The sequence below is a fragment of the Sturnira hondurensis genome, unplaced genomic scaffold (genome assembly GCF_014824575.4).
Source record: "Sturnira hondurensis isolate 20B ecotype Veracruz unplaced genomic scaffold, ASM1482457v3 Scaffold0021632, whole genome shotgun sequence".
In the NCBI taxonomy this organism is placed as follows: domain Eukaryota; kingdom Metazoa; phylum Chordata; class Mammalia; order Chiroptera; family Phyllostomidae; genus Sturnira; species Sturnira hondurensis.
The window spans coordinates 3,555,573-3,578,695 of NW_028094263.1; the positions used below are offsets into that span (position 1 = coordinate 3,555,573).

The following is a 23,123-nucleotide window of genomic DNA, read 5'->3' on the forward strand; positions in this document are numbered from 1 at the left end:
TTAGGGGCATGTGAGAGGCGACTGATCAATGTTTCTCTCCCTCTCTTTCTCCCTTCCTTACCTTCTCTCTAAAAACGAATAAAATCTTAAAAAAAAAAAAGAACTCTAACATCTGCCCTCAACATATGAAAAAATGAGGCCTGAAGAAGTAGAATGATTTACTACCCAAGTCATTCCACAGCTAATTCACGGTAAAGTCAAACTAGAACCCAAGTCTTTGAGCTCCTGAAGACCAATGTTTTTTCATATGATGTCTAAGAAACCCTCAATAGAAGCTATGAAGGTAATTTGCTGCCCAACATCAGAATATGGCAGAGACATAGATATTATGCTGCTTCTACACCTGAGAATTCACTGCATAAAGAGTTTAGTGGGGAACAAAATGCAGGGCCTCCTGCGGGAGTATGAGGGAGGTCCACAAATTCCATTTCAAGGTATCTTTGAGTTCACTGAGTATATGAGCAAAAGCTCACCTTCCTGACTTAAAAAAGTTATGGACAAGAGCCCTGGCTGGTGTAGCTCAGTGAATTGAGCACAGGCCTGTGAAACAAAGGGTCACTGGTTCGACTCCCAGTCAGGGCACATGCCTGGGTTGCAGGCCAGGTCCCCAGTAAGGGACACGAGAGGCAACCACACATTGATGTTTCTCTCCCACTCTTTCTCCTTCCCTTCCCCGTCTCTCTAAAAACAAATAAATAAAAATTTTAAAAAATTATGGATAAGAAGTCATTATTGAAATTACTGGTGGCAAACATGTCCCATAAATTTGCAGGGATTCGTAAAGGGTTATGAATCTTGTGACAGATGAATGTGTGGAGACAGCAACTAGTGGCCAACAGAACAATAGTGGAATAGCAGATAATACGAGGAAATAGTACATTGTGTTAAAAGCCTTGGAGTGAGTACAAAGAACGGCTGTGTTCTCCAGGGAAATCAACTGCTTCCACATGTCCCCTCTCCATGGCATCTATTTTACTCCAATATTCACATTGAACTTTTATGAAATAAACTTTTGTATTGGTAAAAAATCAAATTTTAAAAGAAGCTTACTGGGGAGAAATTTGAAATTTAGAGGATCTGGAATGAGGTTAAAGCTAAAGTCTTAATTTGTGAGAACTCAAAACAGGGCACCATGGGTTCAATTGAACAAATCTCCTCTGTACCAAAGTAGGTAATTACCATCCACTCTACTCTCAAATGTTTTTTTTACATACCCTCTAACTTTGCACCAGAAATTCTACTCAGGGGTAACCTACCCTATCAGTCCAGCAGCACAAGCTACTACTCCGTCTGTATGATCCTCATCTCCAGCAATGTGGTCAATGAAAGACAGAATAAACTCTACTCTGGGTTGTACCAGCATCACGTCCGCTATAAAAGAAAGAGAAGGTCTGATGAACTTGTCCCACATCTGGCAGGACTACATTCCATTTTAAAGTTTCCAAATACTCAAATCCCATTATCAGGCTGCAAAATAGTTGCATGTAATTATTCTTTCTTAGATTAAGATGTCATTCCTCAAGTCAACATAAGAGGCAGATACTCCTCTTCTTTTAAACTAATATAAGGCAGAAGAACAACAGAACCATTCCTCAAGGCCTGTGATACCAGGCAGGCAGAGGATGAATAACTCCTCAATCAACACAAAAACATAAGGTGACAGAAGAAATCTGACCCCCTGATTCAGGTGCGTAAGGAGATGGTGTATGTGGATCAACAACTGCCACTCACGGCTGGTGCAGATGCAGCCATCACGCCCATATCCCAACCCCTTGCAATGCTCGAGAAATGTGAGAAAGTAGCAAAAGAAGGGGAAGCAGAAATAATAAATGTATGCCCTTCCCCAAAGTTACACTTTCTTCATTAGGGCACTGTTCCTTTCTCCTCCTCCTTTAAAAAACAGGTAGGTGCTAGTTTACAAGCTACAGAATGAAAACGCAGCCCATTTGGCTAAGTGCACACTAAACTAGGTTACGTTTGGTTGTATACTCAACGGTGTACGTTCTCCTGGTCTCCCTTTAATCCCTGGACAATTCCGGTATAGGCTTCCAAGCAGCCTTCCCTTAGTTCATTCAGATAATCCACCATGTCATAGTCTGACTGTAAGAGACAAAGAAAACATTCTCCATCATACTGATCATTACTATTCTGTTTGTCAAAGTTTCTCTCCTCTAATCAGGGCTGGACTAAAAGATAGATTTAAGCTTACCTTGTCCACCTGGGCTTGGGAGGCCTGCTGAAGAGTATTCAATACAACCTCTAGGTATTTTTTAAACTCTCCACCAATAGCAAGGGCAATATCACCAAACACTGACAGAATCTGTGGCTTCACAGACCTGTGGACATTCTCGTTCTGACAAGGATAAAAACAGGAAAAGAAAATTATTGAGAGATACAATTTGTTCTGTCTAAAGACTCAAACTTTTCTCATTCTTCTTCCTTTTAATTTTAATTAATAAGCAAGTAGTAATATGCTGGATCTAGACCTTAAAGACATACACACAAATTAACAATGGTTACCTTTGGAGCAAAGGATTATTATTTATTTTTCCTTGGCATTTTACTGGTTTTCTTTCCTAAGTGCCATGCACTGAGCATGCACTCCTTTGACTTTATCATCTTACTTTAGAATCGTCTTGTGAAAATGAACAATTCCCTTCTTCAAAAGCCCACAGCCAATGTGGGAAATTACAGCTCCCTGTCAGGTTTCCAACCAATGAGTTCTTCAAACACTGGTAAGTCAGATGTGTGCGTCCGTGCAGACACTCACCCCCAAGTTCTCCAGCAGGAGCTGCATCACCTCATCACAGAAAGGTAAGATGTTGGACTGCAGGGCACGACATAAGTCTCCCACTAAACCCACAGCTGCCAAACATACCTGTGAAGAAGCAAGGAATTGATCTATCAAACAGAAAAGGCTGCCTGCAGGGAGGAGTAAGGCATTCTTTTTACCTAGCTGCTGATCCTTTATCACTTGAACCTGGAGTCCAAGAAAAAAACATCAGTCCTGCCCTGGCTGGTGTAGCTCAGTGGATTGAGCGTGGGCCTGCGAACCTGCAAACCTGCTTATCACGGTTCAATTCCCAGTCAGGGCACATGCCTGGGTTGCGGGCCAGTTCCCAGCAGGGGACCCACGAGAGGCAACCGTATATTAATGCCTCTTTCCCTCTCCTTCCTTTCCCCTCTAAAGATAAATAAATAAAATCTTAAAAAGAAAAAGAAAAAGAAAAAAACATCAGTCCTAAGATTTGTTCATTTCAACAAACAATGTGGCAAGAAGAGAACTAAGACTATCAGATATATCACTACGAAAAGACAATATTCACCAGGGATGGTGGTAGCCAAGGCATGTGGTTTAAGAGAAAAAAGCTTTGCTATTACAATGCTACTCTACTTGGATGCATCTAATACCCTGTTTCTCACAGGCTACTTTTCCTTCAGACACTCGGAGCAACAAACAAAACAGCTCAACACTTGGGCCAACACCCAGGGAAGAACTACCTACACTACAGGAAGCTGAGTCTGTACCACAGGGACCGTCAGGTAGGAAAATATAAATGGATTAAAATGGATCCTTGAGCAATGTGGGGGCTCAGGGTGCCAACACCTGTGCAGTCAAAAATCCGTGTAACTTTTTGTCTGTGCGGAACCTTTTCACAGCGCTGGAGCACAGCACGAGGGCAATGGGTGGCCACGGAATCATCGCAGTGACGCGGTGTGCGCTGCGGTCAACTCCACAGCTACAGTTTTACTGCATCTTCACATTTGTGCACCTTTCTCTGAACCGTGACTGGCCCCATGTACGATCTGTGTCTGCGTAAGTTTTGATAAATCTTAACTTTGTAAAACATAGTTAAGTAACTTTAAGGTAGATGCTAAACTAGTATCTACGTATACTTTATGCATTCATGACACAACAAAGTTTCTCTTAATTTTTCAATATTTCTAGGCCATAAGGTCCACGTATGTGAATTTTTTCAAACTTGCTAATCTCCAAAAAAACTTTCCAAACTCTGCAAGGGAGTGGTTCCAATGTATTTATTTATTGGGGGAAACATCACGTTCAAGTGGCCCACAAAGTTCAGTGGTCAACTGTAATTTTGCAGAGCCTACCTGGTACTCAGCATAGTTTTTCAATCCAATGCCCAGGAAGGGTTTAAAGGCCTCCATGTACTTTAGAAATTCACCACCTAACACTGTAAGGAAACAAACTATTACCACCACAGGATATCACAAGAGTGAGCAAAAATAACCATCCTAGCTCTCCCAAAATATGTTCACATCACTCAACATTGGTGGAATGTGAGTTAATTATGGATTCTATCATGAAGACATTAGGATTGCTTTAGTCAAACCAAATTCGTAACTTCTAGAAGGGCCTATTAGGCCCTAGAGATAATGCCACATCTCCACAGAATAGGACTTCTCTCTGGCTCAACCACAAAGTGGTATGACTCCCAAGGAATGTCAAGGTTAATTGGCTGAGCTAGCAACACTGCCTCTTGTCTACCTCTTCATCTGAAGATAACATGTCCTCTTTGGAAGCCAGCTTACAACTGGGTCCCTAGGCAAGTTCACCAAGGACTGACTTAAACCAGCCAGAGAAAGCAGACTGGGCTTCGTATCTGAATCAGCCACGCCAGAAGCCAAAGTGAACTGCTGTGCTCTGTCAGGGTGGTCGCATGATGTGAGACCAATTGGACCCACACTCTTGAAGCTAGAAATGTGTCTGGTCTGCAAGGGAGTGGTTCTCAGTAATGGCCTTAGTAATACGCCTTGCAGGCCATCCCCAAAGAAGCATTCTGATTTCTCAAGTGCTTCTCCCAATCTCTAAGTCAGACATGGCTTCCCCAAAGCAATTCTGCGTAGTCAGATATTCAACAACCCCAAATTCCTAGAACTCGCTCAGTGTTCCATTCCCTTCCACACCAGTCACTATGATGTGTTGACCCAAGGCCAAAGCATTACAAGCCAAACCTGGAGGTACCAAGTACCAGGAAAGAAACAGAAACCTTTGCTTCCTCCATCCTTGAAAAAAGACACCTGATAAACACGAGGAAGATGGTACAGCACCCCGCCAAAGGTTGCCAATCTGAATTGTGAACTGACTCCCCATTTACTTCAAGAAGAGTGAGTGGCAGCGCAGTCCATGCATAAACTACCATCACTACTGTTGGTTCAACTTTGAACCAACTCAATACTCCATAAATGAGAAAACAGAACCATGTTTTTTGCAGTTGAAAGTTCTTCATGGCCATTGTAACCCTTACATCTGAATTCCCAGCCCAGTTTCAGCTTCCTCACCTTCTACCAGTGTGCTAACTGCCATCAGGGCATCCTCTTGAACTCCCCCAGACCCAGCCGTGCTTTGGAACATCCTTAACAGGGAGGCCATAACTACATCAGAGATCTGCAAAGCATCTTGGTGTTGTACTTTCCGTAGAACATTCTGTGAAATGAACCAGAGTTTTAGGATCTGTTGATTCCAAACACTCCAACCAAAACACTGTACCTTTTAAAAATTAGTCAAGTCCCTTGAAATTTGGGTGTTTTTTTTTTAAAGGCCAAGTATACCTTTTATGCTCAAATGTTTTGACAGTGCAAAATCATTTGCAACATACATTCTGATATCCCTTCTATTCTTCAATTCAGAACAAACATGAGATGATTTTCCATAAGCATAAAATCATCTCTTCTACGCTTTAATCATCTCACAAAAACCCATCAGCAACCTCCATATTCCAGTCTTTTTATTTCAGCTTTAAAGGACATGTCATATTAGAGTTCATACTCACAAAACAAGCAAACAAAAAACCAACCCTTTCTATATCCTAACTCATTTACAGATGATGGTTCAAGCAATAGTCTTGATAAAATGAGGGACTTCTGCCAAGATGGAGGCATAGGTGGAAACACTGTGCCTTCTCCCACAACCAAGTTTGAATACAACAAAGGTTTGGAGAACAAAGACACAGCCAAAGAACAGAAAACTGAATTATACGGAAGTCCGACAACCACTAACTGTTCAACGGGGACGGTAAGAGGGGTGGAGCCAGCAGCGGAGCAGGGTCGGGCAGGACAGATCCCCTGACCTAGGCCCGAAAGTGGCCCGGACCCAGTCAAGGTGTGGGGCAGACTGACCGTAGTCGCACATTCGTGCACAGTGAGACGGACCACGCAGGCCCCAGGGGGCGAGGGCTGACGGCAGTGGCACACTCACATGCAGTGGGACGAAACTCGTGGGCCCGGTGATGGTGGCAGCTGCGATACCTGTGGCTGCGGCGCAAGAGGCGGCAGACAGGACGCCATTGTTCCTCTTTGACCCTGCCCCCACGTACAGCGTCACAACCCAGCAACTGAGTTGCCCTGCTCTGATGAACACCTAGGGCTCCGATCCTGCTAAGGAACAGGCACGAACAGCCCAAAAGATGGCGCAAGAACTCAAAAGTCCCAAAGACAATAACTCTCAGTGACCGAGAAATTGCCAGCCTCTCAGACGCACAATTCAAGATACTGTTTATCAGGATGCTCACAGAACTGGTTGATTATAGTCACAAATTAGAGGAACATATGAAGGCTAAACTAATTGAAATGAAAGGAGATGTCCAGGAAACCAATAGTGATGGAAAGGAAACTGGGACTCAAAACAATAGAATGGACCAGAAGGAAGAACAAAACATCCAACCAGAAAGGAATGAAGAAATGAGAACTCAAAAAAATGAGGAGAGGCTTAGGAACCTCCAGGACATCTTTAAACATTCCAACATCCGGATTACAGGGGTACCAGAAGGGGAAAGAAACAGCCATGAGTGGAACACTTATTTGAACAAATAATAAAGGAGAACTTCCCCAGTCTGGCAAAGGAAATAGACTTCCAGGAAGTCCAAGAAGCTCAGAGAGTCCCAAAGAAGCTGAACCCAAGGAGGAACACACCAAGGCACATAATTACATTAGCCAAGATTAAAATGAAGGAGAGAATCCTAGAAGCAGCAAGAGATAAGGGGACAGTCACCTATAAAGGAGTACCCATCAGACTGTCAGCGGATTTCTCAAAAGAGACCTCACAGACAAGAAGGGGCTAGAAGGAAGTATTCCAAGTCATGAAATCCAAAGACCTATAGCCAAGATTGCTTTATCCAGCAAAACTTTCATTTAGAATGGAAGGACAGATAAAGTGCTTCTCAGATAAGGTCAAGTTCAAGGAGTTCATCATCACCAAGCCCTTATTATATGAAATGCTAAAGGGACTTATATAAGAAAAAGAAGATGAAAAATATGAACAGTGAAAGGACAGCAAACTCACAGTTATTAACAACCACACCTAAAACAAAAGCAAACCAAGAGGACAGCTAGATCAGGAGTGGAACCATAGAAATGAAGAACACATGGAGGGTTAGCAACAGGGGAGTGGGAGGAGGAGAAGGGGGGAGAAGGTACAGAAAATAGCATAGACAGTAGGTAGAAAATAGGGGGAGGGCAAGAATAGTGGGGGAAATATAGAATCTAAAGAACTTGAGACACGTGGTTATAAACCAAGGCGGGGGAGAATGGTGGGGGAGGGAGTGTGCGGGTGGAGGGGAATGAAGGGGGGGGGAATAGAACAACTGTAATGGTATAATCAATAAAATATATATTTTAGAAAAGGTCTTGATAAAATGACATCAACCTGGCTTTTTCTAATTGAGTATTACTCAAACTTCCTTCTTTACCCTTTAATTTGTTTCAACTAACATTACTGGATCATTCCTGTATTTGTCTGATGAATGAGGAAACACCTCTTAACAGTCATACTTTAAAAAATTCAAGTTTGGCCCTGGCTGGTGTGGCTCAGCGGGTTGAGTGCCAACAGCCTGCAAATCAAAGAGTCACTGGTTCGATCCCCAGTCAGGACACATGCCCGGATCGTGGGCCAGGTCCCCAGTTCAGGCTATACAAGAGGCATCCATACATTTATGTTTCTCTCCCCAGCAAAAATAAATAAATAAATAAAATCTTTTAAAAAATTAAGTTTGGAGTAAGAAAAAGGGGATTTCACAGGTAAGATTACCTAGCAAACATCAGTCAATATTGAAATCTAGTACCTACCTAGGCATCAGATTAGTCATAGGATTTTCCTGTTTTTTTTTTTGGGGGGGGGGAGGAACATGTTCCCTAGCCACTGCATGACTGAGGAGTCATGAGTGAGGAGTGATATATAACTTTAAATAAATTAAAAATTGTAACTTTAAATTACCTCAGCCTCTCAGAAAGTCTGTGAACAGGACACTATAAATGATATACATTCTAACAAACTTCCCAACAACTACTGTTTCAAAAGATGATGGTAGAAACTCAAGGCTTTGTTTTTAGTTGGGTGAACTATGGCTAGAAATCAAATCTGACTGGGTATAGTTGGAAGCGCAATGAAAACCAAGAATGAAAGTTGCCCTCACATGGAACAGTTATAAAGAAGCAGTCTCATCAGCCTGCTAAGATCTTGCTTCCAGGTGCATCCTGTGTAATTCGAGTAAGTTCATAAAAATTCAAATACCCACAAAAACAACACACAGAAGTGAGGACCATCACCAACTGAGTAGTTCCTTCCCTACACTGTGCAAAAAAGGCAAAATTCATCTTTATGGACAAGGGAAATGAAAAATTATTCTCCTAATCAATCACCGACCGAGGCCTTTTGGTTTAGAGCTTTCGATGAGCACCATCCCAGAGCTGTGTGTGTACACAAACTCGCCCCCTGGGATACGGCTCCCTTTCCTCCCAGGAGCCATGACGTGACACAGCACCATCGTACCTGAAGAGTTGCACAGAGTAATGACTGAAGGTCATTGAACTGGATCCTATCCGATGTGCTCTGGATATGTGACTACAAGAAAAAACAAAAACCCGTCATATTCTGAACACATACCTTTTAAAGGGGCTCTAAATTCCCTCAATATTTCCATTTTTGCTGGGTTTTCGAGGACCTTTAAATAAGTTTTACTGATGCTACTTTAGGAAAGTAAACAACATGTAACGCGTGTACGTATGAGTGAACTGTGACAAGCAATGCAAACTTTAAGTTACAGCCATTTCTTTTTGCATAAGCCTTATATCTTTCTGACGAAGCATTCACTTAAACATCGGATGGGAAGAACAGCCTTGAAAACAAAGCTGTGTGTCACGCGTTCCGCACCCTTCCCGCCAACAACCGGGAACGCCCTCAGTCTCACCTCCATCTGCAGCACTTGCTGAAGCCGTTCCATGATGACCAGGGTAGTTTTCTGAACGGCAGGGTAACAGTCCTTGGCACTGTTCTTCACAATTTCCATCAGAGATTCATATGCAGAACTCCTCAGGTTGTTCTGGTGTCCATCAGGTCTGTAAAGAAACAGCAAAAATCTAAACTCCCAACCGAGAAAGAATAAAGAAGTTGTTACGATGTAGACACTGTCACAACAGAAGTAAGAACCCCTGAAACATACGATGGCAGATTTGATTTGAGTTTGGCAACACCGTACAACCAGAATTAAATTTTCAGCCTTTGAGCCAATGGCTATGTTCATTATGGTTTCCAGACCTGGTTAAACTTTAGAATGAACATTTTGGAAATGGGCTAAAATTATAGGGAAAATTTATAGAATAAAATGATGGAAGACCTATGTAGAGAACTGAAGAGGGGCCTGAGTAGTTGATTTTCTTCATCCACCCGTGAGAGGTCCCTTTATCTTGAACAGAGAAGTAGAAACAAACTAGGTGAGCCTGGAAGAATTTACACACAGTCCTCTTCCTTGATATTTTAAGCACGGCTTTCGTTCAGTATAGCTCACACGAAACCAAAGTAATTCAAGGCTGACCCCAACTCATAAGCCTGTAAAACTACATCTCAAAGCTCATCTACAAAACTGCATTTAATGCCAAGTTCTTCATCCAATATCAAAAATGGCAATTAATGATCTTGTGTGGCAACTAAATTCGTAAGAAGTGCTATTATCTCTTATACCATCATCAAACATTGGTAAGTGTAGGCACTGAAAAGCAAAGGGACCGCTCTAGATCAACCACTACTCTCTAAGTACAGAAAGGAGACTATTTTATGAGTTTAATTGTAATCTGAACAATACATGTCTACATTTCCCCATTATTTAAACAAATAACCTACTACTGCAGTGTTTCTAGGATTAGCGGCCCCTCGCACCAAACACAGAAGGCAGGAGTTTGAATGCAAAGACACCGTGTATGAAGTTACCTGTCTGTGGTCTCCAGGAGCTTCTGAACTATGAGTTCAAAAGAAGATGACAAGCAATAGGTAGCTGGTTCTTCCTGATCATCAGCTACGTCTGCAGCCTCATAAGCAGCTTCAGCCAGACTAGAGAAAGCCTTAAAACCAGAGAGAGTTAATACTAGTCCTGAAAAGAACCCCACCTCAGGATGACCTCATTTTTCCTTAAGACACCTTGGGCAGTGTTCCTCTCCAACTGATCTAATAATAAATCACTGCTAGTGAATCCTCAACTTTTTCTGTCAAGGCCATCTCAAAACATATTTTATAGGTATCCTGAAATATTTACATTTTGTTTATCCTGCCCAAAACTCTTGAAGCAGCAGAGTACTTTCACCTACCACAAACACCTGCCACTTCTACTTCTAATCACAGAAAAGGCCTTTAGCCCCACCTCCTTCCTTATTTGAACTTCCTCCTCCACCCCAAATGTCCCTAATGAACCACATTCAGCCCGTACTGACTCAGCACTTAACACCTCCTACCTTCCTTTCCTCTTGCCCCCATCTCAGCAATTGTACTTTTTTATAGCCAGAAACTCTCTACTTTAATCAAAATTTCTTGTCCCCAAGCAACTGAAGAAAGAAAACAAAGTTCAAGTACTTTTCCCACTGGGTTAGCATGACTGTTCTAAATGGTTCAGGAACCAGTCACCATGAGTCAACAGCTCCTACTGGCTCACGAAGTGGATATCTCCCCCACATTTTAATTGAAGAGATTAGAAAGATGTTATTCAGAAAAAGGCTCCCAGTGAGGCAGACCCATTTCTCTCCCACACCTCATACTTCCTTGCGGGTGGCCTAGCCAAGACCCTTATCCCATCAGGAAGAACATCCCTTACCCAGCAGACGTTTGAAGCCACTCTGGGCTCCGCACTGAGGCCCTCGATCAGACACTGCAGCAGGGGACTCAGGTAGACATCGTTGATGGCAGCCTCAGGGAGCAGCTCGCAGATTCTGCCCACAGTCCATGCAGTTGTATCTCGAACAACCACACTGGGGTCTTTCATTAATTCTATGAGGGTGGGCATGGCCTGAAAAATACGACAGGTATTAGCACGGTAAAACAAAGAATAAAACTCATGTTGGCTAATACCTACGAGGAAACTGATGGTTGGGTTTTAACTCAAAGCATCAAGATGATTTTGTCATTTTAAAAGGCATACTCATCAAATATCCAGCAACATAATAAAAATAAATAAAGTGAAGAGTGGGAAAAATCCTCTCTTCACCAAATTCCAGTACAGAGTCTTTTGGCAGGGTTTGATATGAATTTTAGCAAGCAGTCCTTACTAAATTATGCAGATGTGACAGCATCTAGCTGTATTCGGAAAGGCTGAGTCCTACCTATGCAAACTCAACTGCAGGACCTTTTGCCCAGTACAACCTCCACCCTGTGGTGCGCACGTGCACATATACATGTATACACGTATATACACGTATACATACGTATACACACACACACACACACGCTGCAAAGACGAATACTAAGAGACCTTTATCTCTGGACAATGGGGTTGTAAAAGGGGACTTTTTCTTTCTGGCTTTCTTTGCATGTTTCAAAAGTCATGTGTTTTGTAAAAAATAAATAGAAGAAATATTTGACCCCTCACTGACAGCAAATGGCTACCTAGAAATAACATTTGTGGATGACTACTTACAGTTTTTTTTTGTAAAATAAAGGCACACTTTCAAGCAAAAACTTTGAACAAACAATAAACAGCTCAGACTTTCCACTCCAAAAGTCCCTCCGTTTCACCTGTATAACTAGTGGTTTCAGCTGATTGGGCTCTGGTCCCTCCAAGATACACCCGAAAGCCATCACTGCTGCATCGCGGTACCGCCAGTCAGGGTTCTTGATGTGCTCTTTAATGAAGGGAAGGACATGTGGGACAATGTCATCCTCACAGCAGGTGGCCAGAAGCATGAGGCACACCCCAGCTGCTTTGCAGGGGTTCCAGTCGTCATCGTCATCATTTTCATCCTGTAGAAAAATGCAGCACTGGTTAAGGTTTTTTTTCTTTTAATTTTTTTTATTTATTTATCTTTTTAGAGGGGAAGGGAAGTAGAGAGTGAGAGAAATATCAATGTATGGTTGCCTCTGCCGAGGACACACAATGTATCGTGTGTCCCCTGCCGGGAACTGGCCTGCAACCCAGGCATGTGCCCTGATTGGGAATCGAACCGAGATCCTCTGGTTCGCAGGCCCGTGCTCAATCCACTGAGCTACACCAGCCAGGGGGCACTGGTTAAGTTTTTATTAAAAACAACAACAACAAAACCCACAACACTTTAACTCACAAGGCACTCTGAGGATTCCCAAGTATCATTACAACTTTGGGGATCTAAATAAAGCACAAAACCTTTATATTTTATTCTCTTCCACTAAGGATTATCACGGCACTCTGTTAAACAGGATCTAGACGGGGAGAAAGAGCCCACTCAGTACTGCACAATTAAATGAACAAACTTCAACTACTTGTAACAAAAAGGATGATCCCGGACTTACAGAGTAAAAGGCAGAACAAAACTGCATATGCTGTTTGATTCTAGGTATATATATTCAAAAACCAATGGGAACTAATTAATCTACATGCCATATGATTCTAGTTATGTACATTAAAAAAATCCATCAAAATTAGCCTATGGAACTTCTGACTAGGGAGAAGACATAAGGAGGGCTTCTGGTGCGCTCATAACTGTTGTATTTCAATGAGAAGTTAAACAACAACATCAACGAAAGATTCCATTCGGAGCTCCCATGAAATTACAGTTTCAAGTTTTCTCTTCCTTGTGGCCATTTACACATACTGTAGTTCAAAGCATGATGCCTATGCAGTTTCAGATAATTACATACCTAAAGAATGATTTTGTTCCCAAACCAGAAAAGCAGAACCAAAAATATACAAAACAGGGATACTATGGTCAGAAGATAAAAAAATAGCAACTGTAAAACGGAAAGATGAGATGAAATTTTGAGGGAACACCCAGTCCATTTCAAACCAAATACATCTCTACTTATCTTCTGAAACTGAAAGAGTCATGTACTTTCCTAAGAACAAATTACATTCGTGTGTACAAAGACACTCTGCAGTGCTCCCAGTTACAGCACTGCTGCTGGTTCTTCAGTAACATTTCACGTGCACCAGAAGAGATGTGCTAACAGAAAGACTACTTCCAACACCTCACTGAGAAAAACTGCAACACATGAAGTCAAAGGGAACAATTATAATCAAGATATATTTCATATAAAAATTTCTATATTTACTCATTATATCCACATCTTTGTTAAGTCTTATACTTTTATATTGTCCTGAATCTTACTAATGTCAATAATCATGAAGGATCAGAGGTTTCTTTCATGGGCTGAATTCCATCATTAGGATATTCGTTAAGAGTAACTCTTATCCAACCTCATCACTATTTTCAAAGTACGCATATACACAATGAACTCATAAATATCCCAGAGATTTAGGAAGTATTTGAGTGGCCTTTTTTTAAAAATATTTTATTTATTTATCTTTAGAGGGGAAGGGAAGGGGAGAGGGAGAGAAATATCAATGTATGTTTGCCCCTGGTGTGTCCCCTGCCGGGAACTGCCCTGCAACCCAGGAATGTGCCCTGACTGGGAATCGAACCGCGATACTCTGGTTCGCAGGCCCGCGCTCAATCCACTGAGCTACACCAGCCAGGGCTTTGAGTGGCCTTTTTACTTACACCTCTGCCTCTAACCTTTCTCTACTGCAACTTTTTAAAAAATTATCATTGGCGGACATGTTCATTACTTTTTAAAGAGAAACATCAATGTAAGAAACAAGAAACATCAGCCCTGGCTGGTGTAGCTCAGTGGACTGAGCACAGGCTGTGAATCAAAAGGTCACTAGTTCGATTCCCAGTCAGGGCACATTCCTGGGTTGCAGGCCAGGTCCTCAGTCGAGGCCATGTGAGAGGCAACCACACACTGATGTTTCTTTCCCTCTCTTTCTCCCTCCCTTCCCCTCTCCCTAAAAATAAATAAAAGCTACAGAGATAGCTCAGTAAAAAAAAAGAAGAAACATCACTGGTTGCCTCCTATATGCACCTTGACCCAGATCAAACCAGCAACCCCTGGGCGCACAGGACAACACTCCAACGACTGAGCCACATGAGCCAGGGCTTTAGTGCAACTTATAGCTCAAGTTTCTCCTCCTAGTTTGAACAACATAGCATTCAGGGAGTCAGAGCAATATGCGGCTCATTCTCAATCAAGACTGAAGGTCTTTTAACAACTCAGAGCCTAGGCAGGGCTGTCCAACCTTTTAGAGTCTGTGGACCACACCGCAAGAGTTGTCTTGGACACCATGTCAAATATACAAGCATTAATAAAAACTGATGAGTGAAAAAAAAAGGTTTTAAGTCAATTTACAATTCTGTGTTGGGCTACACTCATAACCATCCTTGGCCACATGCAGCCCGTGTGCTTGACACCCTGGGCCCAGAGGACCCTACAGATCCAGCTCAGCCGTCCCTGAGTTGTTGTAACAGAGCATCACCAACTAGTTGAAGAGTTTCCGAATTCCTTCACGGAAACTGTCCCACAGCAAACCAACCCTTAACAAATTTTCATAGCTTACTGGGCCAGGTTTGGAAGGTAGCTCACCTGTTTCGTTAGTGTCTGTGTGAGGATTGGAACCAGGTACTGTAGTGCTCCCTTGGCATAAAACTTGCTGGTGTGCTCAGGGGGCCGTCCTTGTTCTGCTGCCTGAGGATAAACATAACGCAAATTCTGGATGGCAGCAAATAAGCTATGATATTAAGGCGTACAATGAGAGCTGCTCAGCGGTCTGTGCAGAAATACATGGAGCATATGGTAACATTCGCTGTCATCTTTGGAGGCATTTATTTTTGGTCTATTTCAATGAGATTCTTTTAGACCTTAAAGGACCAAGGCAACCCTAAGAATTACATTTTTTTCACAGGCTCAATTCACATTAACAAGCTGTCGTCTATAAGATCTTAAGAATGACAAAAACAAGACTGTAATTCAAAGATCAAAAGTGCAAGACAAACTCCTTTTTCCACATCTAATTCCTTCATTGAAGTTAGTAAACTACCATTGCACATAGCCACACCCACACCGGGACTTTCCAAAGGCAATTCAGAGCCAGATGTCACTTTGCTGAACCACGACTGCTTGCTGCCCCCTTGTGTTCACAGTACTAATACAAATATTCACAACAAATTCATACCCAGCTGACTGGGAGAAACACGAGATGCCACATTACTGATCCATCTCCCTCATGAGGGGCTTTGGCTAGCATAAAGGTAAAAATTTCTACAAATGGAGACGTTCTCTAAGGCCAGTCAGAATAAAGCTCTCCCACAGAGAAGGTGTGCCCCAAAGCCCAGCCAGAAAAACAGCCTCGCCTCAAACCGACTCTCCCAGGCTTACCTCTGAAGCCTCAATGGCCAAATCCATTTCCTCATCACAGACATTGGACCAGAATTCTATCCCTTGTAGGGCCACTTCATCAATGTCACTTTTCATTGCTTCGATTGTGATCTTAAAGAAAAAACATGACACCCCAGGCCCCACATAAGTGCTGGTTCAAGTGAGACCCCTCTTACAACCAGATGTTCAAGTTTCAAAAATGTAGATTTATAACAGTTAGGTCTGAAATGATAGCTAGAAAGAGGAAACAGATTTTTACTTTATTTTTAAAACATAATTAATCTTTTAAAAATTTATTCATTGATCTTAGAGAGAGAAAGGGGGAAAAAGAGAGAAAACCACTGATTTATCGTTCCACTTATTTATGCATTCACTGGTTGTTTCTTGTATGAGCCCTAACCATGGATCAAACCCACAATCTTGGCACACTGGGCCATACTCTAACCAACTGAGCTACTGGCCAGAGCAGAGAACAAATTTTAAAATACACTCTTTTTACCAGCACAGAGATAGCCCAGGTTTTTTTTTGACACACTACTGAAGAACTTAAACATTTCCTTGATTTCATAATATTAAGGTAAAAATTACAGTTGACAAAAAGCAACTAAGAACAACGGGCTTTTGCAATTAGTTCATGCTCAAATACGTAAACTAGGAAGTACTTACTGCAAACAGAGCAGGACCCATATACGTCTCCATGTACTGATAATACAAGGACATTATTTTCACCAGATTCTGTAAGGCGGCCACTCGTACCTTTCACAAAAAACAGGTAAAATGTTTTACCATTCACTTTAACATGACAAGGCAATTTGACAAAAGGAACTACTTCATTCAGATATGTCAATAACCTAAAGGGTCAAGCATGGTATATTTGGGTTATTACTCATAATAGGTAATAACCCCATGGTTATTACTTCCCCATGGAAGCCACAGCAGGCCAAAACTCACTAATGCCACTCAAACTAGATGTTACTCCCACCTGCTTCAAGGTCAAGATTTAAGTTACAGCAATAGCCCAGCTATTTCAATGGCTGCACTGGAAAACAGTCACTTGAATAAACTATAGCAATTAGGTAGCAAGGTGGATCAAAAACCATTTTTCCCTTAAGCCCTTTTCAAGAAATCAATTTCTATTATGTTAACTTTCCAAGTCCTGTTCTTCCCTCTTCAATTTGTTGGAGAAAAATTCTTATTGGTCAAACCTTACTTCTGAAGTCCCAACATTTCCACCAACCTACTATGCTAGAGTTGGGATTTCCCCAGAAAGATGGTGACAAATTTTTCAATGACCCTGTACTTACCCTTGTATCTGGACACTGTGTGGCTTCACAGACCACCTGCATGATAAAGTGCCTTTCGGACTGCAGAAATAAAAGAGAATTAGAAGACAGACCATATACATGAAGAACCCTAGACCATCCCTCAAGAAAAAGCTTACTCCCTCAGGGACCCACACAATCTCGTACCAATCAAGCAGCTTTACCTTGACGTAGTAATGGCACTATGAAAGCTATAAAGAGTGCCCCTCAGTGTCTTCTCAAAGGAGGTCCCTAATCTTTTATCCCCAAAACGACCTTCACTAACAAGACTCCAGGAAGAAAATAGACAGGAAAATGTAGGTCACACAAAAGTTTTAAATGAAGATGGTTAAAACAACAAAACAAAAAACCACCTCCATTAGGAAAATCTGTTTTTTTGTATTTAAAAATTAAGAGAATTAAAAACACCTGCTTTATTTCAGCGAGAAAACTGGTGTCCTGGGAGGTGGCAAATCCACATCAAATGTAACAAGATATGAGAAAACAGAATAATAAACTTTATTTTGCTACCATCCCAAGTCTTCTGAAATCTAAAAGGAAAACCCATATATTTTAAGCAATTATGATTTCAGTTTACCTGAGACCTACCACTTTGCCAACTCTAAGGCCAAGACATGACAAAAAGCCCAGGTAAAGGGTCAACATATACACAAAAATACTTTCAGATCACACGATCCATAACTCCACTTTGGGGAGTATAACCCGAAGATGTGAAAGCAAGGTCTCATGCCACGAACACCCACGTTCACAGCAGCATTATTCTCAATAGACAGTAGAAGAAGGCAACCCAGATGTCTCCCAACAGATAAACAGATACAATGCGGTACACACATGCAAGCCTTTAAAAAAAAAATTCACACGTTTCAACATGCATGAACCAAAGACATTATACTAAGTGAAATAAGCCAATTGTAAAAAGACAAATCAAACGCTGTATGATCCACTTATATAAGCTATCTACAGTAATCAGGAACAGAAAGTCAAGTAATCATAGAAACGGAAACTAGAAAGGTTGTCAGGAATGAGGAAGGGGAAAGCAGGGAGTTATTTAATGGACACAGTTTCAGTTTTGCAAGATGAAAAGTTCTGGAGCTTGGTTGCAAACCAATGTGAATATACTTCACACTACCAAACTGTTCACTTAAAAATAAGATAGTCAATTTTGTAATCGTCTATTTTAACACAATTAAAAATAAATACTGAGGAAATACTTTTAGGCAAAATGAACTTTATATACCAATTTTCAAAAGCGCCTTCCTCGGGAGACAGGAAACACTGCCTGATTTCTATAATTTTTTCTTTTAATCCCAAAGCAGATTTTGGACTGCGAAAGGAAAACCCTAAGCTTAGAGACCCTAGATCGCATTATTCCCACAAGCCTGAGGAAAAATGGCTAACTCTGTGCCACAGCCACACCTCACACAAATCTTAACTAGATTAGAAATGCTTCCAAATAAGATAGTCCTTTCTTAAGACAGAAAGAAAAAAAAAGACAACGTTCGTTTAACTCTAACTTCTCACCCCCTGAACCTACGTTTCTGTCAAAATGCCTTACCTCTTTGTCGAAGTTGGCTTTGGTGAACTCCAGTGAGTTCAGGAGTGCGTTAGTGGCCGCCAGCTTCACATTATTACTAGGCTCTTCTTTCCGCATCCCCTGGATTATGGCGGTCAGAATCTCATTGGATTTATCTTGTAGCTGCTCTGGGTCCTGAAATGATCGGAGAAGTGCAGTGACTATCATAATGAACTCATGACTCACCAGGAATCCTTGTAAGTGTGAAATCCAGTTGAGCAAGGGTCATGACTTTCTCTGACCTTTCTCCACTCCTACTTAGGGACAAAATACCCCAGGGTCTGGTAGTCCAAGCTGACCTGAAACAAGTTAAACCCATCAACTTCATCTGTCCCGCCCCCTTCTGTACAAATGGAAATGGCAGTGTAATTTATTTTCCAGGCCACCTGGACTAACTGAAGTATAGCTATAGAGCAGCTGGGGGTCAAGGACCAACACCTGGACCTGTAACTAAGGAGTCTAAGGCCATGCCATTCTTTGTTTCAAGTCTGTATCAAAACAGACACCAACACCAGTAACCTGAGCAGCAACAACAGCCCTAAGAGGGCTGCATGTAACATACTGTGTGCGGTTCCAGTGGCTAAACCAATTACAGCAAGAGCTGGTACACTGTTTCTGTAAAACAGTCAATGAAAATGTAACACAGCAACCACGGTACACAGAGGATCATGGGGAAGGGATCACATCAGGGATTCTCCAAGACAGAGAATACCCTTAAAAGTCTAGATAGAATCTATGCCTTTCCAAACATATGGATTTCCATTTTGAGTTTTTGACACCTAAGTCTCTTAATTTTAGGGCATGATTAACAATGTGAAGATAAGCTAATTTAAGTCTAAATTAACAAACAAAGCAGTTCTACTTTTGAGACACTTTGCAGTAGCTTGGTTTACTTCATGATATTACAAAGATAATTCAAATACCATGCACATCAGAACCAACTGAAATCACAGTTATGTATATTAGATAACATGAGGGAGCACTTACTATATCTTGGCAAATGTAACCAATAGCTTCCAATGTTGACTCTTTCATGTGCTCTGTGCTGTTGGGGTTTGTGACATTGGCCACCAACTGAGGAATGAGTTCTGGCCACTGGTTCACTGGAATCTCTGCACAAGCAATACCAGCCACACACTGAGAGGCAGAGCTGGGCCGGTAAGTTTCTGTGCCCAAAGTCTGCAAAACCTGCATGCACACACACACACACAAATATCAGAACATCTCTTACATTTGTCTGAGTTTCCTGTAACACAGAAAAGTAGAAAAAGGCATAGAGTACAGGTCAATTGTCAAATAACAATAATAATAATAGTAGTAGTAGTAAGAAGCAGCAGCAGCAGCCAGCCTCAATACTGATGTCAGCACAACCAACACTGTCCCAGACCCCAGGGGGAACAAGAAACCAACCCCAACCATCCCCTATTTCCTTCCAAATGGATTTCTCCAAAGCCAGACACCTCACTTCAATGTTCAACACAAGGTAGAAAAGTAGCAGTAAGAGAGCATTAAAAGGCAAAGGAGCCCTGGCTGGCATGGCTCAGTGGATTCAGCACCAGCCAGAAGGTCGCCTTTTCCATTCCCAGTCAGGGTTCATGCCAGGGTAGTGGGTCAGGTCCCTGATTGGTGGCACGTGAGAAGCAAACCTATCAATGTATCTCACACACTGATGTTCTGTTTCTCTCCCTTCCTCTTCTCTAAATATAAATAAATAGAATCTTAAAAAAGGCAAAGGAGATGACAAAATTCACCTTCTAGGCTCCTTGGTGGTATAATGAAAGGATGCTCACAGCCTTGTTTTGTGGACAGAAAGTGTGGGATTTTAGGATGAGGCTAATGAACTCTGGGGCACTAAGGAGGGTCTAATTCCCAGTAGATCACAGCCTAATCTGAGCCAAGGAAGAGATCTTCCCACTAATGAAATGTGGAACATGCCTTCTGCCTCTGGTCATTGACAATTTAGCAGCCTGGGTGACTTTCACAAAAAGACCTTGGTCAAGTAACATCACTAGACGCAGGTACAAAGTTTCTGACTATTTAACTTCCAATCCTAAAGGGTCTGCTGTTTCCCCCCAAATCAAAGAACTGTTCTTTCTTCCATTAACAAATACCAAGTACAGGTCAGATATACCAATTAAAATGAGATTCGCTTATCATTAAACACTCTTGTTTGAGATGGTAATCATACAAGTATTTATGGAAAGGGTAAAGGCACAGGTACTGATAAAGGATGGAGCCACAATGGACCCATGGTTAATCATTACCACGATCAGCTAATTCAGTCAATGAACTAAGAATCACCAGTCCACTCAAAAGGCAAACAGTTAACTGTCCCTGGCATGAACACAGGACAAAGGATAGCTGCCAAATACTCAGGCCAGCTCTGCTGACTAGGTCAGGTCGCTCAGTATCCCACTTTGTAGCTAATAATAATAAACTCCCCACCTCTCCCCCTTATACAGTACATCACCATCCCTGGTCACCCTTACTCCCAACAGCTCTACCCAGTAACATAAGTTCTGACTGATCCTAAATAGTTATTGCTCTCTAGGGCTACCAAAGCTAGAGTGGACTTGAACAAAACTGTATGTCAAAAGCCTATGGGAGGAGGCGGGGTCAAGATGAATTGTCCAAAATGGCAGAGGCTGAAGAGACATTAACCTAAGTCTAAGAGTCCCAGTCCAGAATGCCTTTATGTACACTACACTGCACCATCTCCTAGAACACACACACACACACACACATACACACACACAGTCTGTAAAGAAACAGCAAAAATCTAAACTCCCAACCGAGAAAGAATAAGAAAGTTGTTATAATGTAGACACTGTCACAACAGAAGTAAAAACCCCTGAAACATATGATGGCAGACCTGATTTGAGTTTGGCAACACCAAATATATATATATCTATATAGATATCTATGTAGAGAGAGAGAGAAAGAGAGAACTGCCAATTAGCAAAGTCCAATTACCTTTACCTTTGCTCTTTTTAAATTTGCTATTAGTTGAGGTGACTTATTTTTACTTTTTTAGATTTTATTTATTTATTTCGGGGGGGGAGGGAGAAAGAGAGGTAAACATTAATGTGCGGTTGCCTCTCACGTGGCCCCCACTGGGGACCTGGCCCACAACCCAGGCACGTGCCCTGACTAAGAATCGAACTGGCCACCCTTTGGTTCACAGCCTGCACTCAATCCACTGAGCTATACCAGCCAGGGCTACCTGAGGTGATTTATAGACTACAAATATCCAACTCTGGAGGACTGAAAGTTTTGTTTGTTTTTGTTTTTTAAACTAGGGGTGCCCTGGCTGGTGTGGCTCAGTGGACTGAGTGCCAGCCTGAGAACTGGAAGGTCACCAGTTGGATTTCTAGCCAGGGCATGTGCCTGGGTTGCAGGCGAGGTCTCCAGTTGGGGTACATATAAGTGGCAACCAATCTGTTTCTCTCCCTTTCTCTAAAAACAAATAAATAAAATCTTTAAAAACACAAACAAACTAGGGGTGATCATAATGATAATACTTAACGATCTGAAGAAAAATAAGAAACCAACCCTCGCCCTGGCTGGTGTAGCTCAGTGGATTGAGCGCGGGCCTGCAGACCAAACAACCGCGGTTCGATTCCCAGTCAGGGCCCATGCCTGGGTTGCAGGCCAGTTCCCAGCAGGGGACTCACGAGAGGCAACCATACATTGATATTTCTCTCCCTCTCTCCTTCCTTTCCCCTCTAAAAATAAATAAATAAAATCTTAAAAACAAAAACAAAACAATGCTTGATTGTGTCCAAGACCCAGGTATCAAAAAAGAAATAACCACCAATACTAAGGAGATATTAATTACCTATAAAAGGGAAAAAGGACAAGATAACTGCTAGTTTTCTTTATTCATAAGGGCGCAACAAATTCTTACTCAAATTTTAGAAAAATTTTGGTGTCTAAGAGCAATGTAAATATAAATCAGTCACACACCAATCATGTCTTATCTCACTTTGGGCATAGTATAGGCATTAAGCTTTGATATAAATTTCATTTATATCAAATTGCTGAAAGGAGAGTTAAAATCTTACTACGTAAGCAGACCCAATGTGGACAGAAGTTAACTCTATTCCAAAGAAGATTCAAAATAAGTTGCCTTTTATAACCTAGTTCCAGCATAAAGAAACACTGAAGAAATAAGCATGTAAATAGAAAGAGAATTTATTGCCTAAAGGGGCACTAATTTACGTAACGTTGACACCTAGAACCAGAAAAGAACAAATATGTGCACATCATAACCACACCTGACTATCACAACCACACCTGCATGAGTGCACACAAGAATCCCCCATTGGTTTCCCCTCAAATACCAAGGACCAATGATGCTTGACTTGCTCTCTGGGCCTTATACATACAGGACAGGAAGTTAAACAGCTTCATTTAAAATAAAATAAAAGGCAAAGCACATCTGTCCATATATTCTGAATCTTGTGCCGCATCTAGAAATATGAATTACTAATTCAACAAAAAGTCACAAGAACACCATAATGCAACAAAGTACACTCACTTT

The 23,123-nt window shown here is 41.7% G+C and overlaps 1 protein-coding gene across 1 annotated transcript in view; it reads right to left on the reverse strand.

Annotated features, from left to right (window-relative positions):
* The window catches only part of KPNB1 (karyopherin subunit beta 1), a 31,200-nt gene that overhangs the window by 4,602 nt on the left and 3,475 nt on the right, over nucleotides 1-23,123 (reverse strand). Inside the window, exons 4-20 of the mRNA XM_037033570.1 lie at nucleotides 19,568-19,768; nucleotides 18,563-18,715; nucleotides 16,990-17,049; nucleotides 16,352-16,441; nucleotides 15,686-15,796; nucleotides 14,894-14,995; nucleotides 12,014-12,238; nucleotides 11,097-11,288; nucleotides 10,223-10,353; nucleotides 9,207-9,354; nucleotides 8,789-8,860; nucleotides 5,305-5,449; nucleotides 4,114-4,196; nucleotides 2,771-2,878; nucleotides 2,210-2,353; nucleotides 1,995-2,100; nucleotides 1,257-1,371 (exon numbers count right to left, since the gene is read on the reverse strand). Coding sequence (XP_036889465.1) covers nucleotides 1,257-1,371; nucleotides 1,995-2,100; nucleotides 2,210-2,353; nucleotides 2,771-2,878; nucleotides 4,114-4,196; nucleotides 5,305-5,449; nucleotides 8,789-8,860; nucleotides 9,207-9,354; nucleotides 10,223-10,353; nucleotides 11,097-11,288; nucleotides 12,014-12,238; nucleotides 14,894-14,995; nucleotides 15,686-15,796; nucleotides 16,352-16,441; nucleotides 16,990-17,049; nucleotides 18,563-18,715; nucleotides 19,568-19,768 — 2,186 coding nt within the window. The remainder of the gene's footprint in view (nucleotides 1-1,256; nucleotides 1,372-1,994; nucleotides 2,101-2,209; nucleotides 2,354-2,770; nucleotides 2,879-4,113; nucleotides 4,197-5,304; nucleotides 5,450-8,788; nucleotides 8,861-9,206; nucleotides 9,355-10,222; nucleotides 10,354-11,096; nucleotides 11,289-12,013; nucleotides 12,239-14,893; nucleotides 14,996-15,685; nucleotides 15,797-16,351; nucleotides 16,442-16,989; nucleotides 17,050-18,562; nucleotides 18,716-19,567; nucleotides 19,769-23,123) is intronic.